Source organism: Solanum tuberosum, unplaced genomic scaffold (assembly GCF_000226075.1).
Source record: "Solanum tuberosum cultivar DM 1-3 516 R44 unplaced genomic scaffold, SolTub_3.0 scf00434, whole genome shotgun sequence".
Classification (NCBI taxonomy): domain Eukaryota; kingdom Viridiplantae; phylum Streptophyta; class Magnoliopsida; order Solanales; family Solanaceae; genus Solanum; species Solanum tuberosum.
The window spans coordinates 471,017-486,514 of record NW_006239359.1 but is presented as its reverse complement, the minus strand read 5'-3'; the positions used below and the strand labels follow the sequence as shown (position 1 = coordinate 486,514).

At 37.7% G+C, this 15,498-nt stretch overlaps 1 protein-coding gene across 1 annotated transcript; it reads right to left on the bottom strand.

Moving 5' to 3' along the window:
* Positions 1-12,980: 12,980 nt before the first annotated feature.
* LOC102586451 (cytochrome P450 71A1-like) lies at positions 12,981-14,876 on the bottom strand. Its single transcript, XM_006363383.2, has 2 exons — positions 13,914-14,876; positions 12,981-13,827 (listed from the first exon to the last, which is right to left on the bottom strand). Exons 1-2 carry the CDS (start codon positions 14,817-14,819, stop codon positions 13,204-13,206), a joined length of 1,530 nt encoding a protein of 509 aa, XP_006363445.1. The 5' UTR covers positions 14,820-14,876; the 3' UTR covers positions 12,981-13,203.
* Between the last annotated feature and the right edge of the window lie 622 nt (positions 14,877-15,498).

The window sequence follows — 15,498 nt, the reverse complement described above, 5'->3', positions numbered from 1 at the left end:
AATTTCAACATAACATACATAAATATGATTTAAAAGAAAAGGAAAACGTAACTCCATAACTTTATTCAATAATGAATTCTACTTTACTTAAAAATTAAAATACTAACAAAATTATACTAATAATTTTTTTTAGATATTACGAGAAATTGCATGGAATCACATAAAGTAAAGGTTGAGAATAAGAAGGAAATGAAATATAAATAATATAAAAAGTATTTTTAGAAAATATTAGAATAATAAAAATAAAAAAGAATGTTGAAATAAAAAAATAAAAAAATACATTAAAACCAATAAATAGAAATAAAAAGAAGAAATTAAAAATTAATTAGCTTGTAATTACACCATGTAATTATCAGCAATTCACGAGTCTAGAGCATAAAGGGCAAAAAATTGACCAAAAATTTCAAAAGGGCAACAAAAATAAATTTGTAACCAAAAGGGGAACATTTAAGTGGTAGGGTAAACACCCCTACCGTGTAAATTAGGGTAGCAAGGTGCAACTCCCTACGCGCCTTACAAGGCGCAAGCTGCCGTCTTTTTAGTTTTTTCGTGAAAGTAAATTCTTTAAAAAAGAAGGCGCAAGGTCCATGCGCCTTACAAGTCTAAAGGTGACCGACCTGCGCCTCTCCTTTTTTTTTTTTTTTTAGTTTTTTGCATTCACTTCAATTTATAGCACACCAATATATTGGCACATGTTTAATTTAAGTATATAAAAGGACAATTTATAAAAGCCACAAGAAACTAATAAAAAAATTGATTAATCAATTAAGCCTCAATATCATTAATTAATGGGATAAAGGACAAATTTAACCTCGAACTTTGATAAATGGTACGTCTATTGTAATGACTTAAAAGGTCACTTTTGGAAATTTCGTAAAATAAAATAAATTAGAGTAAAATATGGTATAATAAAATAAATTTCTTTTCCTTTTCATTCTTTGCACGAGTTCATGCGGCGTCCCACTGTCAAAACTAAAAACAGAGAAGAAGAAAGCAGTTAACAAAGATTGTTCAGGTAAGGTAAAATTTGACAGCGGGTGTGTATCGTTAGGTCAGACATGCATCACTATGCTTGACATTGCATTTCATTGCATTGCACATTTTTATCATTGATGAACTTGATCTAGTGTGTTGCTGATCTTGTGAGTGTCTTTCTGTAAAACTTGTTATTGAGTGTTATTGAGAATATATAATCTCTTATTGATGTTGAGCTATATGCTTTGTAAATTGTGAACTGTTAGGTTGGGCTGGTTTTATGCAGGTTGTAGTTGTGTAGGTTAGAATAGGGTGGAAGGAGTACCCGTATTTTGTTCCCTTAGCTTGTGTTTAGAGGTTTGCTTGTTGAGTACCGTGTGGTTTGGTACTCACCCCTTGCTTTTACAATCTTTTGTAGGTTACGAGCTCGAATCTTCGTGATACCTTCCATTCTCTTCGTTTTCGAGGCTTTCTGTGGAGATTTGAGAGGTAGTTGTTTATCATCTCATTGAACCTTCTTACTCCTGGTTATGATTTTTTTTTTACTTGAAAGACAACGTCATTTGAGACTTTCATATTTTATTTCAATTCTAGTATTTACATTAGAGGCTTGTGCACGTGACAACCAGGTTTTGGGGATTGAACTACGTTGACTTGTTTTCGTAATAGTAATTGTTATTGAACTTTGTTTTATTTCCGCACTTTATCGAAATGATTGGGTTTTAGGCTGACTTATCTTGGTAGGATACGACGAGTGCCACACATCCATTTTTGGGTCGTGACAAAATGGTATCAGAGCCCCAGGTTCATAGGTCTCACGTGTATACAAGCCGAGTCTACATAGAGTCTCAAGGATCGGTACAGAGACGTCTGTACTTATCTCTGATAGCTATAAAGTCTATTAGGAAACTTTCTTTTGTTTATTCTTTCTCTTCGTGCGTGGTTACCTTCTTTAGTACTGAGCTATTGTATACTCTTTTGACATATGACGAGGACTAGAGCGACTGTTACTGGTGGTAGAGGGGAGGCACTTCCCGAGGAAGTTGTTGAGGTCCCAACTAAGGATAGGGGTAGAGCCCGAGCTAGAGGTCGTGCTCATGGAACGACACTAGCCAGAGGTTGTGGCCGTGGAGCAGCACCAGTGAGAGGTCGTACTAGAGAGGCCTCTCTAGAGCCTCAGATTGATGACAGAGAGGGCCAGGTTCCTCCAGAGCCTGCAATCACACCTTTGCTTCAGGATATATTATTGAGGGTGTTAAGTGTTCTTGAGAGCTTTACTCAGAGTGGTGGTGCGACCACCACACCACAAGACTCTCAGACTAGAGAGGGGGCTCAGACCCAAGAGCAGCATGAAGCTCCAGTTATTCAGGATGTGGTGGGGCAGCCACCAAAGGATCCCGTGGTTGAGAATGATCTTGCACCAGCAGTTGGGGGTCAAGGTGCATCATTGGTTGTTCTGACAGAGGATGAGCAGCGTAGGTATGAGAAATTTCGAAAGATGGATCCACCTTAGTTTCAGGGTGGGGAAAGTGAGGACGCTCACGAGTTTCTGACTACATGTCGAGAGTTGCTAGAGGTTGTTGGATTAGCTGAGTCACATGGGGTTCGATATGCTACACTCCAGCTTCGTGGGCTAGCGAGAGAGTGGAGAGTCGTTTGAGGTTTGAGAATTTGAGACAGGACAACTTATCAGTTACAGAGTATGAGGCCTATTTTTGCCAGTTGTCTAGGCATGCTTTGGCCATTATTCCAGACGAGACGCAGAGGATCCATATATTCGTGAGGGGGCTGACTTTCTCTATCAGATCGGCTGTGTTTAGAGCATCTAGAGAGGGGGCTTCCTTCCAGTCCATTGTGAGTGCCGCTAAAAAGGAGGAATTGATGGAGAGAGAAGAGTTTGGGGACCCTAAGAGGGTCCGTACCTCAGGTCAGTTTCATGGTGTCTCATCTGGAGGCAGGGGATCAGACAGAGGGAATGGTTCCTTTCAGCAGCGGGGACCCGTTCATACATCTATGCCGACATTCGAGGGTGGCCAGATACCTCGGGGTTCTTATAGTGCGGGTCACGATTCACAGCAGTGACCTATGGGGCGAGGCAATTATAATGAGTTTTCAGGGTCCGCACATCAGTTCTCGGGTCAGAGATTTTGCTTTTCTTGTGGAGATCCCGATTACCTGATGCGACTGTGTACTTCCCAGAGGGGTCGTAAAAGGTCCCAACCTAATTCTTCATTTCAGGCTAGACCACAGGTACCACAGGGTAAAGGCCGAGGCAGAGTTCAGTCATGTAGAGGCGGTAGAGCTTCTAGTAGTGGTGTTGCAACTCAGCAGAGTGGGGGTAGAGTTACCACCCAGGCTGGAGGTGGCCGGGAGGGCCACTGTTATGCTTTCTCGGGGAGACCCGAAGCAGAGACTTCTGATGTTGTTATTACATGTATGATCCCAGTATGCCATTGATCTGCGTCTGTATTGTTTGATCCAGGGTCTACATTCTCTTATGTGTCCACCTATTTTGCTGCTGAATTTGATATGATATGTGATAGCATGACTGTACCTATTCGTGTTTCTACACCCGTGGGTGAGCCCTTAGTGGTGGATCGAGTGTATCGATCTTGTCTTGTTTCTCTAGCATGACACTTGGATAGATTTAATCATTATGGGGATGGTAAACTTTGATGTTATCTTGGGTATGAATTGGCTTTCTCCTTATCATGTTGTCCTTGATTGTAAGACTGTGACTTTAGCAATGCCTGGTGTTCTGAGGGTTGAGTGAAAGGGTACTAATGACTCTTATCCTAGCAAGGTCATCTCATTTATCCGTGCTCAGAGATTGGTGGAGAGAAGGTGTTTGTCTTACTTAGCTTTTATTCGGGACACTAGTGTTGAATCACCTCCCATGGATTCTGTTCCCGTGGTTCAGGAGTTTCTCGATGTATTTCCTTATGATTTTCCAAGTGTTCCTCCCGATAGGGATATTGATTTTGCTATTGATTTGGAGCCGGACACTAAGCCCATTTCTATTCCTCCTTACCGTATGGCTCCAGCCGAGTTGAAAGAGTTGAAGGATCAGTTGCAGGATTTATTGAGTAAGGGGTTTATTCGCCCTAGTGTGTCACCTTGGGGTGCCCCTGTGTTGTTTGAGAAGAAGAAGGATGGGACTATGAGGATGTGCATTGATTACAAACAGTTGAACAAGGTAACAATGAAAAATAAGTATCATTTTCCGCGTATTGATGACTTATTTGATCAGCTACAGGGGGCATTATTGTTCTCTAAGATTGATTTGAGGTTTAAGTATCATCAGTTAAAGATTAGGGCATCAGATATCCCTAAGACAACTCTTCAGACTCGGTATGGACATTATGAGTTCCTAGTGATGTCATTTGTGTTGACTAATGCCCCTGCAACATTCATGGAGTTAATGAACAGGGTGTTTCGACCATACCTTAGATTATTTTGTGATTGTCTTCATTGATGACATTTTGGTTTACTCCAGGACTGAGAAGAACTATGTCCGACACTTGAAGATTGTACTTCAGAGGTTGAGAGAAGAAAAAATTGAGTTCTGGCTTAGCTCTATGGCATTCTTGGGACACGTGGTGTCCAAGGAGGGTATTAGAGTAGATCCGGCCAAGATTGAGGCAGTTAGAGGTTGGATGCGACCTACTTCTCCTATCGAGATTCGTAGTTTTATGGGATTGGCAGGTTATTACCGATGATTTGTTCAGAGTTTCTCTACTATTGCAGATCCATTGACTAGAATGACTCGACAAGGTGTGGGTTTTCAGTGGTCTGATGAGTGTGAAGAGAGCTTTCAAAAGGTCAAGACGTTGTTGACTTCGGCTCCTGTGTTGACTCTACCTAAGGAGGGTGTAGACTTTACTATGTATTGTGATGCTTCAGGAGTCGGATTGGGTGGTGTATTAATGCAGAAGGGGAAAGTGATTGCTTATGCTTCAAGACAGTTGAAGTCCCATTAGAAGAACTACCCCACTCATGATTTGGAGTTGGCGGCTGTGGTATTTGTACTTAAGTTATAGCGCCATTATTTGTATGGGTTGCATTACGAGATCTTCACTGATCATCGGAGTCTTCAGTATATCTTCAGTTAGAGGGATTTGAACTTGAGACAGCGGAGATGGCTTGAGTTGCTGAAGGACTATGATGTGACCATTCTATATCATTCGGGGAAGGCCAATGTTGTGGCCGATGCTTTGAGTAGGAAGACTCCTAGCATGGGGAGTCTTGCAACACTTAGTATTGAGGAGAGACCATTGGCTAGAGATGTTCAGATGTTAGCTAACAGTTTTGTCCGATTGCAGATTTCAGAGGAGAGTGATGGGATGATTGCTTTTATTAAGGCTCGGTCTTCTTTAGTCGAGCAGATCCGTGAGCACCAATTTAATGATGAGAAGTTATGTCTTATTTGAGACAAAGTGTTGATAGGAGAGGCTATGGAGGTTGTTCTTGATTCTGATGCTGTCTTGAGAATCGTAGGCAGGATTTGTGTGCCTAAGACGGGCAAGTTGATTAGATTGATTCTTGAGGAGGCTCATTGTTCTCGATATTCCATCCATCCGGGAGCGGCGAAGATGTATCATGATTTGAGTCAGCATTACTGGTGGTGTGGGATGAAAAAGGAACGAGACAAAGTGTTGAGAGGGAAAGTCAAGGAGATTGTCCTTGATTCTAATGGTGTCTTGTGGATCGGAGGCAAGATTTGTGTGCCCAAGATGGATGAGTTGATTAGATTGATTCTTGATAAGGCCCATTGTTCTCGATATTCCATACATTCGGGAGCGGCAAAAATTTATCATGATCTGAGTCAGCATTAATGGTGGTGTGCGATGAAGATGGATATTTTAGACTTTGTTTCTAGGTGTTTGACTTGCCAACAGGTCAAGTGTGAGCACCAGCATCCCGGAGGTGTATCTCAGAGGATGCCTATTCCTACTTAGAAGTGGGAGCGGATCACTATGGAATTTGTTGTGGGTTTGCCTACCACAGTGGGTGGTTATGACTCCATTTGGGTGGTTGTTGACAGACTGACCAAGTCTGCCCACTTCATTCCGGTTCGGGTGAAGTATACGGCAGAGAAGTTAGCCGAGCTATATATCAGTCAGATTGTGCGATTACATGGAGTCCCAGTTTCTATTATATCTGATCGAGGTTCATTGTTCACTTCCCATTTCTGGAAAGCATTACAACATGGTTTGGGTACTCAGTTAGATATGAGTACAACTTTTCACCCTCAAACAAATGGTCAGTTCGAGCGGAGGATTCAGGTGTTGGAAGACATGTTTCGAGCTTGTGTGATCGATTTTGGTGCTAGGTGGGATCGACATTTACCCTTAGCAGAGTTTTCCTACAATAACAGTTATCACTTTGGTATTCAGATGGCTCCATTTGAGGCGTTATATGACAGACGGTGTAGATCTCCGATCGGTTGGTTTGATTCGGCGGAGATGGACTCTTTAGATACAGACTTGCTTAGAGATGCTATGGAGCAAGTCCGTATGATTCAGTATACACTATTGACAGCTCAGAGTCAACAGAAGAGTTATGCAGACCGGAGAGTTAGAGCCTTAGTGTTTATAGAGGGCGATCATGTTTGGCTTAGAGTATCACCCATGAAGGGTGTGATGCGGTTCAGCAAGAAGGGCAAGCTTAGCCTTAGATTCATTTGACCTTTGAGATTTGAGTCGAGTGGGAGAGGTGGCCTATAAGTTGGCCTTGCCACCTAGTTTGTCAGCAGTTCATCCTGTTTTCCATGTCTCTATGCTTCGGAAGTATATTCCGGATGAATCTCATGTTCTTTCACTCGATTCTGTGGAGCTGGGTCCAGACTTGACATTTGAGGAGGAGCCTATAGCTATATTGGATAGGCAGGTTCGAAAGCTTAGGACCAAGGAGATTGCTTCAGTGAAGGTGCAGTGGAAGCAACCGATCAGTGGGAGAGGCAACTTAGGAGACAGAGTCTGACATGCGTGCCAGATATCCTCAACTTTTTGAAGCTTCAGGTACTTTCTTTCACCTTATGTTCTAGGACAACATGATTTTTAGTGGTGGATAATGTAATGACCTGAAAGGTCACTTTTGGAAATTTCGTAAAAATAAATAAATTAGATTAAATAGGGTTTAATAAAATAAATTTCTTTTCCTTTTCATTCTTTGCACGAGTTCATGCGGCGTCCCACTATCAAAACTAAAAACGGAGAAGAAGAAAGCAGTTAACAAAGATTGTTCAGGTAAGGTTTAATTAGAATTCTCATCTTTGTATACATGTTGGTCTATCTATGTAGTAATTTCTTAAGAAAAGCCATATGTGGCTGCCGCATGTGTTGGTGGGTTTGGTGGCTTTAAAGGTGATAATTATTACTATGAAAGGATTTGTTATACTATTATTTACCTAGCTACTATTGAAATAGTTCTCCGGATTAGTACTTTAACAAATTAGTATTTTATTCTTTGATTGGAACATTAGCTTAAGGATTTTGGGGATAAGTGCTATGGATAATTATGGCATAGGGGAGGACACAGTGAGTAATAGTTAAGGATAGTATATGCGAATGGAGATGGTAGATTAGGATGGGAAATTGGTATAATTCTTGAATCCTGCAAATTGTTTCATCGTGAAAGTTATTTGGAGGCTAGTTGAGACAAATTAGTGGCTGGCATTAGAGAAGGCAATGAATGATAATAAAATAAAATTATTGGATAGAAGTATTGGATGAGAGAATAAGGTATATTGTTGTATGTTTGTACCGTGAGTTTGTTCTGGAATTTAAAGGTAAGTATCGGGAATTGAATAAGTAATGGTGAGTCAATCATTGGTTGGAATAAAGGGTATCAAAAAGAAGAAAAGAAAATATATGATGATGAAATGTTAATTGACATCAAGAGTTACGAACTTGATTATAAAGTCTAGCGAATTTTTAGGTCAAGGTTAAACCTATAGTAATATGGGCGTTGTTTGTTTCGAAATCTTATTGTGAATATGTACTTGAGTAGATTGCATTGATTTGGAAGCTCAACGAAAAGGGAAGGCTCAAGTCTCAGAGTGATTGTTCGGTTATTTGAGGCAAGTGGATTTCTAAACCCTTGTTAAGCGTATGGAATTCGTGTATTTCCTTGTGGTATATGTTTGGGAGTAATGGAAATTGGTGATGGATTGACTTGTCCATGTTGAATAATTCTAATGATGGAAAAAAGGTATAAAAAGGCTTGTTGTTTAATTGTTGATGTTGTGTCACGATTGTATTGTTGTGAATTGTACATTGCTATTAAATTGGCCATCTCTTCATTATTTGTGTGAACATGTCATTTGCATTGTTCTGAGACATGATTGTGATAAGTGTTATGTGATAAGATGATGTACCATTTCGAGGGACGTATCGCGCGCCGTGATGGATACTATATTTCTAGGGACGTATCGCGCACCGCGATGGTTACTATTATCGAGGATCGTATTGCGCGCCGCGATGGATGCATGGACAGATATGTCCCCTATGGGTCCCAGACTGAGAGACAGTGGGTGTGTATCGTTAGGTCAGACATGCATCACTATACTTGACATTGCATTTCATTGCATTGCACATTTTTATCATTGATGAACTTGATCTTGTGTGTTGCTGATCTTGTGAGTGCCTTTGTGTAAAACTTGTTATCGATGGATATTGAGTGTTATTGAGAATATATAATCTGTTATTGATGTTGAGTTGTATGCTTTGTAAACTGCGAACTATTAGGTTGGGCTAGTTTTATTCAGGTTGTAGTAGTGTAGGTTAGAATGGGGTGTAAGAAGTACCTGTATAGTGTTCCCTTAGCTTGTGTTTAGAGGTTTGCTTGTTGAGTACCGTGTGGTTTGGTACTCACCCCTTGCTTCTATAATCTTTTGTAGGTTACGAGCCCGAATCTTCGTGATACCTTCCATTCTCTTCGTTTTTGAGGCTTTCTGTGGAGATTTGAGAGGTAGTTGTTTGTCATCTCAGCGAACCTCTTGCTCATGGTTATGATTTTGTTTTTACTTGAAAGACAACGTCATTTGAGACTTGCATATTTTATTTCAATTCTAGTATTTACATTAGAGGCTTGTGCACGTGACAACCAGGTTTTGGGGATTGAACTACGTTGACTTGTTTTCGTAATAGTAATTGTTATTGAACTTTGTTTTACTTCCGCACTTTATCGAAATGATTGGGTTTTAGGCTGACTTGTCTTGGTGGGATACGACGAGTGCCATCACATCCATTTTTGGGTCGTGACATCCATGCCCTTCGTTATACTTTGCGTCCATCTCAGTCCCTGCCGTCCAATTATCGGTACACACATACCCCTCTCACTAACGGCCCCCTCATTCTGTACACGTGTCTAAATCCTAAGCAACTACCCAGTTGACCATTGCTTTTAACCCATAAACTAATAACCCGCCCCATAAATCCAATACCCACCCGATTCCCTCTAAAATCGTCATTTTCATCTTTCTTCACGGTTCACACTCTAAAGTTTTCTCAATCATAAAATATGATAGATTGTAATTAGCTCTTGCACATGCTTTAGATTCTATTTATTTTAATTTGATAAAAAAAATCAAAAAAAACTTCAAGCTGGGAAAAATATATTTATAAGTAAATTTAAGCAATAGATCTTAAATTTATGAAAATGGTGAATGATATATTTTCTTGCAAAAGCTGTTTTTACTTTTATATTTGATGATTATGGTGAAGGAGTATACGTCAAAGAAGAAGAATAGAAAAGGGGTAGGGGCTGAAGAAGAAGAGAAAAAAGATGGGGTGGGGCCGAAAAAGAAGAGAGAAGAGGTGTGGGTGGGGTGGGGTGGGCCGAAGAAGATAGGTTTTGAGATTTTTTATTTATTTATTATTATTATTATTATTATTATTATTTTGTCTTAGAAAATTGTTAAGTTTTAAATAAAAATATTGCATTCGCTTTAATATGCGTGTGGTCACACATTTGTCCAACTCAGCCATTTTAATGTCACATAAGCTCGATTAATGATTAGAGGGGTTTAGAAAATAGAGTTTCATCGAGTTTAAGGGTTCATTTGGCAAAGGGATGAGTAGATCAAGGGTTCCACTGACAAACGAAGCCAAGTATATGGGCCTCTCATGTTGTGGTATCATTAAGCCAGAAATTACTCATTAGTCAATGATACTATAATTCTGAACGAGAAACCTTAATGATACCATAATATATATATATATACTCTTATAGTATCATTGACTAATGAGTAATTTATGTACAAGAAACCTTAATGATACCACAACAATACAAATATACTCTTATAATATCAATGACTATTAAGTAATTTCTGAACAAGAAACTTTAATGATAACAATACAGTATATATGATACTGATTTAGTATCAGTTAAGTGAAAATTATCAGCTTTAATGATATCAATATAGTATATGATACTGATTTAGTATCAGTTAAACGAAAATTATCAGCCTTAATAAATGAAAGGTATGGGCTGTAATTACTTTGAATTTGGATATGAATTTGTAATTATTTTGAATTTTATGGTCTATTTATGTAGTTTTCCCTTTCTTTTTTTAAGGGGGCAGGGGGGTCCTTTGGGCCCATTTGGCTACTTGGACCTGCTGTCTTAAAAAAATTGGGCTCTGGTCCATTTTTGTTCCTAAAAATTCCTGTATACGCTGAATTTCTGTATACTAAGTGTATATAGCCCCTGCAACCTGTTTTAATTCTTTGAATTTCTGTATCAAATGTATACAACCCACTTTTGGGCTTCTTGGAGGCCTGTAATTTAATTTTCCAGCTCTGTAATATTGGTTTCAATTTGAAATTCACATTTTCGCCTTCTATTTTTTTTATTTTTTGAACTCGATAATGAAGAGGGTGACTCGGAAGAAGCTTCGGGCCTAAGTGGCCCATTCGATAATGCGGAGGAGAAAGGATTTGAGTTCAACTTGGATTCCATGCGAATTCACATGATACCAAAAAAACTAAAGGGAAACAAATTAGTCAAAGGAAAGTGACATGAAACAAATAATAAACTAGAGAAAGAAACTAAAATAGAATAAATGAAGCTATCATTCAACCACTTGAATTGGCCAAGGCAAAGAATATGCATATACGAACAAGATAACACTCACAATAAGCTTCACTCAAAACATTTAAACGATGAAAGTAAGACAATCGTTATGTCCTTATGATAGCAAAAGCAAGAATTAAAATGGTGAAGTTCAAAAGAGGCAGTGAACACTTGTGCCATTTAAACCTAAATATGACTATTGAACAATTAATTCAAGACATATATATTCACTTAAGTAACATGAGAACATGCTGAAATCATCTAAACTTAAGTAACATCAAGAGAGATACTTATACATTCAAAGCACTTTAGCTCTTTTCCTACATAGACAATACAAAACTTAATTTGCTAGCTAAGCCCACCACAGTAACTAAAATAACTGGAAAAAGACCTTCATAAGCAAATAAGTAAAATGACTAAAAATCTCTTCACATAGATAAGATTTGAACAATTAAATCAAAGCAGCAATCAAAGTTGATCACGAAAAACTTCTACATAACCACACATATCATTTATGCTATATCAATTGGACACCACATGTATTTAACTTCCAAAAAAAACATGCTTTAAAGAGGAAGATCGAGTACACAAAACAACCCATAATTGTAGAGTATGAGACCCGACTACTATATTCCTAACAAACTAGATTTCGAGTTAACTAATACGCCAAATCCTGACCTTGCCCGCCGGCCGCGTGTCCACTTTGCGGTTCTCGCAAACTACATAGTGCTCAGAAAAAATGGGCATCAGTTTTAGAACATTACTTGGATTGACGAACGGTAAAAAACGATTGAAAGAAGACTTCAAGGTCTTTCATTTGGTTATATTAAGCCACAAAACTCTTTATATGTTAGAGGATATGATTGATTGTAGTTGACCCTTAAATGAACTTACATGAAAAAACTTAATTGTTAGAGAACCTCTCGACTTGACTTTGTGCTAAAGGTTCATTATGACTTGAACTCACATCCAAAGCGTTTCCAATACTTAAGAATGAAGCTTAACATATACTCCCTCTGTCCAACAAAAGTTGTCCACTATTTACTTGACACACCCCTTAAGAAATAAATAATAGGGGTAATATTACTATATTCTCCTTTGAATTTATTACTCCCTCCGTTTAAAAAAGAATGGTCTCCTTTCCTTTTTAGTCTGTTTAAAAAAGAATGACTCCTTTCCTTTTTTGGTAACATTTTACTTTCAACTTTCCACGTGGCATGTTTAAAACCACAAGATTAAAGGGCAATTTTGTACATTTGACATAACTTTAATTTAGGGCCACAAGATTCAAAAATCTTCTTTATTTTCTTAAACTCCGTGCCAAGTCAAACTAGGTCACTCTTTGTGAAATGGAGGGAGTAAATTTTATGCTTTGAAAAATGTGTTAGATCATAAATAATATTTAATACCAAGGGTAAAATAGATACAAAAGGTAAATTATCTCTTGATTTTCTAAATTTGACAAGTATTGTTGGACATCTATTTTTAGTATAATGGACAACTATTGTTGAACAGAAGGAGAATGAACAAGTAGTATATATATCACCTGACCCAAATTGATACACTTACGACAATCGATTCAGATTCTAAGAGTAGAGTTACCAAGTGTTACACTTGTGAATTCTCTCTTAGAATTAATTGCTTAAAGAGTCCAACAAGTCCCAACAAACACCTAAAAATAACTTTAACTAGTCGAGAAGAAACAAACATTCTAATTTCAAGACTCATCCTCTTAAAATGAAATAGTTTAAATGCTTGAGTTCTTCTAGTCTTGGTATAAAAAAGGAATTGGTCGGTGCATTGATTATATTGGGTGGCTTGTGTTTTGATTTCATTCAGGTTTTAGATTAGTGTTTTACCTACTATTGAAAATTTCAAATTGTCATTTCATCAATTCTCTTGATCATCATCAAGAAATGTAAAATCTAAATATACTCTTTTGCACCTCTAACTTAATCACTTTAAAAATTAAACATAATATTACAAGATGAAAAAAAAAAAAAAGAAGTCTTATTTAACCGGAGAGGACTTCCATGCACGTAATTGTTATGGCATTTTCCTCCTCTTGTCCATATAAAGCTAGTTAGGATATTTGATCGTTGCTTTCAAAAAGAGATTATATTATACATGCACTATCTTCTGTAGCTAGCTCTAATAAAGATGGAGGGGAAGTCTAGGTTCCATAATCACAGATATAGGCTTTTTTGGGTGTGTAGACAATCCATACATCTCCTCCATGCTTATATCTTCTGGCCTCATATCTCCTGTTAATTTCCAATTGAATCCATGCAACAAGTTAGCCATTGTTGTTCGAACAACCTTCATACCAAGGCTATACCCCGGGCACCTCCTCCTTCCTGAACCAAATGGCAACAATGCAAAATTTTGTCCTGTCATGTCTATGTTATTTTCTATGAATCTTTCAGGAATGAACTCTTCTGCCCTCTCCCAATACTTTGAATTTCTTCCTATAGACCACGCGTTTACATAAACAATTGTCCCTTTTGGTATGTCATAACCAGCAACTTTACAATCCTCAATGGAGTAATGAGGAGGAAGCAATGCACATAAAGGATGAAGTCTAAATGACTCTTTGATTATGGCATCTATATAAGGTAGCTTAGAAAAGTCTTCTTCTTCTACCCATCGTTCTTTTCCAATGGCTCTGTCAAGTTCTTGGCGTGCCTTGTCGATGATGTTTGGTCTCCTCAAAAGTTCTTGAAATGTCCATTCTATCGTTGCTGCTGAAGTATCTGTTGCACCAGCTAGCAAATTCTGCCATTGATATATAGCAAAAATTACCAAGTATCAACAACAAATTAAGAAAATATTCTACTTGTAACGGAAATAACTGAACTTACATGCATTAGTCCCATCATGCGATCAGAAGTAAGCTGAACATTAAGATTAGGGTCATCAGAAAGGTGCAACAGAGCATCAACCATGTCCTTTGGAACAAAATCCCCTGTTGTTTGCATCTTTGTTGCGTTGTGATCGTCAATTACATATTTGTAAAATTGAGTGAAATTCTTCCCTAATGCCTTCATTCGCCTTACGTATCCTTGCAAGTCAAACCAACTAAACAAAGGTATCCAATCTCCAAGATTCATCACCCCACCTAGAACAAGCCACTCATCCAACATCCATTGCAGTCTTTCAAGTGTTGCTATTGAAGTATCTGAGTTTGACTGATCACTACAATATTTGTCACTCATAGCCATTCTGCTTATAGTGCGAAGTGTAAATCTAGGTAAATGGTCTTTAAGCAAAATTGGTTTTCCTGAATGAGGAAAAAGACGAGAAATCAAAGTTCGCCCTTCCTCAACACGGATATACTCTAATGAATCAAGCCTCTTGGGACTAAATATCTCAGTTAGGTAAATTTTTCTAGCTTGACGCCAATATGCACCGTAAGGTGCCCATAGCATGTCTGAGTAGTTAAAACTAGTGTACTTACCAGCGGCTAATGGAGGGCGAGATGCAAAGATAGCATCATGTGTTTTCAATATCTCTTTAGCCATTTCTGGAGATGATGCTACCAAAACAGGCTTCGAACCGAATTTTAGTAGCATTAAATCTCCATATTTTTGAGAAAGATGGTGAAAAGACACATGTGGGAGTGAACCAAGGAGGTTCAAATTGCCAATAATTGGCCATGGCTTTGGACCTGGTGGTAATTTCCTTTTCGGATGGTTGAATATTTTTAAGACAAAAGCTAATGCCAGTAGCCATGACCCAAACACTATGAAAACCCAAGAGATCTCCATCTTTGATAAGAAGTGACTGAAGTAGTTGAATAGATATAATAATTCAAGAATGCTTCAGAAATATTTATAGGACAATTCTGCCACCATATATTATTACTCCCTCTATTGCATATAAACTCAATTTATATTTCATATGTCTTATATTAGTTGATCATCTTACTAAAAATAGTTGTCCTTTACAACTAATTCTTTTTAAAAGTGTTCACATTTGTTTGTAAAATTTTCAATGAGTTTTTTAAGGGGTGAATTAGTAAAATTATCTTCTTATTTATGATTTTTGAATATGCGTATAAAAAGGAAAATGATTAGCTAATTTGAGATGGGGAGAGTATTTTTCTAGGAGATAAATTGCACTACTTACAAAATTATATTTATGATTTCACAAAGAGCAATAGTAAAAAATATGACTTAAATTATGTCCTTAAATATTTTTCTTAATAAATGTGCATTGATTCACAAATTCATTTTGAGAAAAGAGCTAAGAAATTAATTTGTCAATATAGAGTTTAATTTGTGCACAACTCTTTTATGTCACTTTGGAAAGTAAGCATTTGTTTAGGCTATTAAGTGTTAACTATGATTTACTCATTAGAGAAAAGACTATTTAAGAATTGAAGAAAATTTTGATGGTTTTCATATATTATGATTTTATTTTATTTTTGCCATTTTGGAATTGATA